General features: G+C 48.0%; 2 protein-coding genes across 2 annotated transcripts in view; one reads left to right on the top strand and one right to left on the bottom strand.

Annotated features, from left to right (window-relative positions):
- The window catches only part of LOC107160395 (gonadotropin-releasing hormone II receptor), a 6,216-nt gene extending 3,674 nt beyond the window's left edge, over window positions 1-2,542 (bottom strand). Inside the window, exon 1 of the mRNA XM_015507071.2 lies at window positions 1,778-2,542. Within this exon, the coding sequence (XP_015362557.1) occupies window positions 1,778-2,287 (510 nt within the window). The 5' untranslated portion in view covers window positions 2,288-2,542. The remainder of the gene's footprint in view (window positions 1-1,777) is intronic.
- Window positions 2,543-2,598: 56 nt separating this feature from the next.
- The window catches only part of Pex11b (peroxisomal biogenesis factor 11 beta), a 7,607-nt gene continuing 7,110 nt past the window's right edge, over window positions 2,599-3,095 (top strand). The window contains exon 1 of the mRNA XM_015507072.2: window positions 2,599-3,032. Within this exon, the coding sequence (XP_015362558.1) occupies window positions 2,977-3,032 (56 nt within the window). The 5' untranslated portion in view covers window positions 2,599-2,976. The remainder of the gene's footprint in view (window positions 3,033-3,095) is intronic.

Genomic DNA, 3,095 nt, shown 5'->3' with positions numbered 1-3,095 from the left:
TATATATATATATATATATACATACATACATATATATATGTCACTACAAATTTGCCATTGAAACAAAGATTGCAATTATCAGATTGCCAAACTTCAAAAAAGAATTAAATTCATTTACTATTACATCATCTTGTGCCAGCATGGATTTTCAAGGGATTCAGCCAAAGGCATAAGGTAGGTAGTGGTAGAGCCTAGACTTGGGAGGGGAAAAAAAGCAAAGTAAAAGAGTCAAACAATACAATAATAACAGTCATCCCCCACATCTAAACTTTTATTTAAACAAACCCAATTTCTATTGCCCTGTGGCAACAGGCCTCTTAATTCTCTGTGTGGTGCCAGGGAGTGAACCTATTATGTTTAGCATGTAAAGCAGGCAATCTACCACTGAGCTATATTCCTAGCCTGCAGGCTTCTTCTTATTGTTTGGGGTGGTAAAGATCCTGTTTGAAACATCATTGGAAGATTGTGTGTGTGCGCGTGTGTGTCCCTTAGTACTGTAGTCAGACTTTTGATAGTTAAATTTCTAATATTTGAGAATTTAAACATCAAACCTTAAATCTGACTATAATGCATTATTCCACAGAGTGAAGTCATAGACCCTTTTCGGTCTCCTGACATAGTCCTAATTCTACAGTCTCTTGGTTAGTGGTTTTTGTTTTGAAGGAATTGCTCAACATTTAGCTTTTTTCTAGATTTCTACAGAATTGAGATTGGATTAACCAGTACTCAAATTTGGATGCTCCCCTGTTTACAGTTTTAACACCCATTCTATAGTAAAGCCAGAGTAAAAATTTACAAAACCGATTATGTCATTCTTCTTTTACCTTAGTGTTTCCACTGCTCTCAGAATAAAATATGAATTTAGTATTTCCCTGAGTAGCAACCTCTTGGGATCCTCCACCCTCCATCTTCAGCATTTTTCCTTTTTTTTAACCTGTTTAATACCTTTCTATTTTTCAAGAATTAAATTTTTCAGACTGCAAAAGTTGGTCAGACACTCGTCATTGTTCTTTAACTCTTTACCTTTAGCATAACACTTTTGACTGTACACTCTAGTGTAATAGCTCAATTTGTCTCCTGCATGAGTCTATATCTATCTATCTATCCATCTTTCTATCTATCTATCTATCTTTTTGGTCCTGAGGATTGAACCCTGGGGCTTTACCACTGAGCTACATCCCCAGTGCTTTTATTTCTTTTAATTTGAGCCAGGGTCTTGCTAAATTGCTGGGGCTGGCCTTGAAATTCTGATCCTCCTGCCTCTACCTCCTGAGTCACTGGGATTACAAGCATGTTCCATCACATCGGGTTATAAGTTTTCTGAAGACAGAACTTTTGTTGCTATATCCTTAGCATTTGAGTATCAAGAGATGACATGTATTTTTTTGAATCTGTGAATGAAAATCTCCAAGTTTTACCCAAAGCCCCTGACTTCCCTCCTCTTAGTAGATTCCCATGTTTCCTCCCTGCCCTAGAGTTTTTCTGCACCAATCTCCTGAAGGAGGTGGAAACGGTAAGCTGCACAGAGGTGGAAGCCATGCTCAGTAAAGCAAACCTAAAGGAAGAGGCCCCTATAATGGGGTAGTGCTTTTCAAAAGTAGGCTTTTACCAGATGTAAATTAACATGCAAACGATCTTAACTTGCCCAAGAGATAAGAGGCTCCCCCAAGGAAGATTAATGGCTAATGTGGCCAATGGCACTCTTTTTTGACACCCATGGCTCATACAATGTAATCAAATTCTCGTCTGGCCCAGCCCATATTCCCAAGTCACTCACCTGGGGCAAGGCAAGCAGGAAACTAAGTCCCCAGGCTATTCCCAGAAGTTTCTTTGCACCTGAGCGGGGTCCAAGCGGGTTGAGTACTGCTGCCTGGCGGTCAAGTCCTATGACTACAGGCAGGAAAGCTGCAGCATACATGGCCATTAGTTTCAGGAACATAAGTGTCCGACATGCGATGTCCCCAGCCAGCCACTGAACGGTAATATTCCAGGTAGCATCTAGGGGCATAACCACAAAAGTGACCAGCAAGTCGGCAGCTGCCAAATGGGCGAAGAGTCGCCGGACGGGGGAGGGTCGGCGCTGGCTGGATTGCCGCCGTGTCACAGACCACAGCACGGCCAAGTTACCGCCAGCTGAAGAAACAAAGAGCACAACGGTGACCCCCACTCGGACCTTGGCTGCAGCTGAGAAAGTGGGTAGCTCTGAGTCTTCCAGCTCCACTCCTGATCCCGCCCATATCTCCTCCCCCACTGCTGACCCGCGAGGGGTGCCATTGCCAGCAGACATGGTGGCCTGGAAGGGAAGGCTGGGGAGGAGGAAGTGGGGTCTGCAGCAGTGAGCTCTGGTCGCTGGCTGATTCTTCGCTCGCCTTTTCAGGACCTGAAGAGGGCTACTGCGGATGTCGTCCACTAAAGGCTCTGTCCCTTGAGACGCTCTATCTGTTCTGGAGGACACCAAGAACCTGGTGCTAATCACGCCCTTTCCCACTTGGACAGTTCGATCAGTCAGGACCTCGTACTGCCAAGACCTCTGTAGCGCCTAGACTACTGGACTCGGCCGGAGCGTCGCGTGCACGCGGCAGTGTGCGCGCGTGGGGCGGTCCGCGGAGTCCGCCCGCCGCGACTTCCATCCTGCGGCCAGGGCGCGCACGCTGCGGCGCCTTTCCCGTCCCGCCTGCGGGCCTCCAGGCCCCGGCCTTGGTCCTGAATACTTAGATCTCGAAGTGCTGCTGGAGGCGTGTTTAAGGGATAGAGACCATCCCATAAGGGGTCCGCTGACCGAGAAGCACCACCACACGGAAGTGTAGGCCAAGAGATCAACGCTGGCGCCCTGAAATTCTGTTCCAGGGCCGGCTCCATTCGCTGTCTCGCTGATGCTGTGTGTCCCTCGCGAGGCACCGTTGGATCGCCTAGGAGGCGTGACTGGGTGCTGGGATTAGGGCGGGAGAGGACGGTGGAGGCGGGGCTGCCGCTGTCATGGACGCCTGGGTCCGCTTCAGTGCTCAGAGCCAGGCCCGGGAGCGGCTGTGTAGGTGCGGCCAAAATAGGAATAGGGAAGGGTGGGCAGAAGAACATTATCGTGAGGCGGGGGGGGG

This window comes from Marmota marmota, unplaced genomic scaffold (assembly GCF_001458135.2).
Source record: "Marmota marmota marmota unplaced genomic scaffold, marMar, whole genome shotgun sequence".
Classification (NCBI taxonomy): domain Eukaryota; kingdom Metazoa; phylum Chordata; class Mammalia; order Rodentia; family Sciuridae; genus Marmota; species Marmota marmota.
This window is presented reverse-complemented; position numbering and strand designations above follow the sequence as displayed.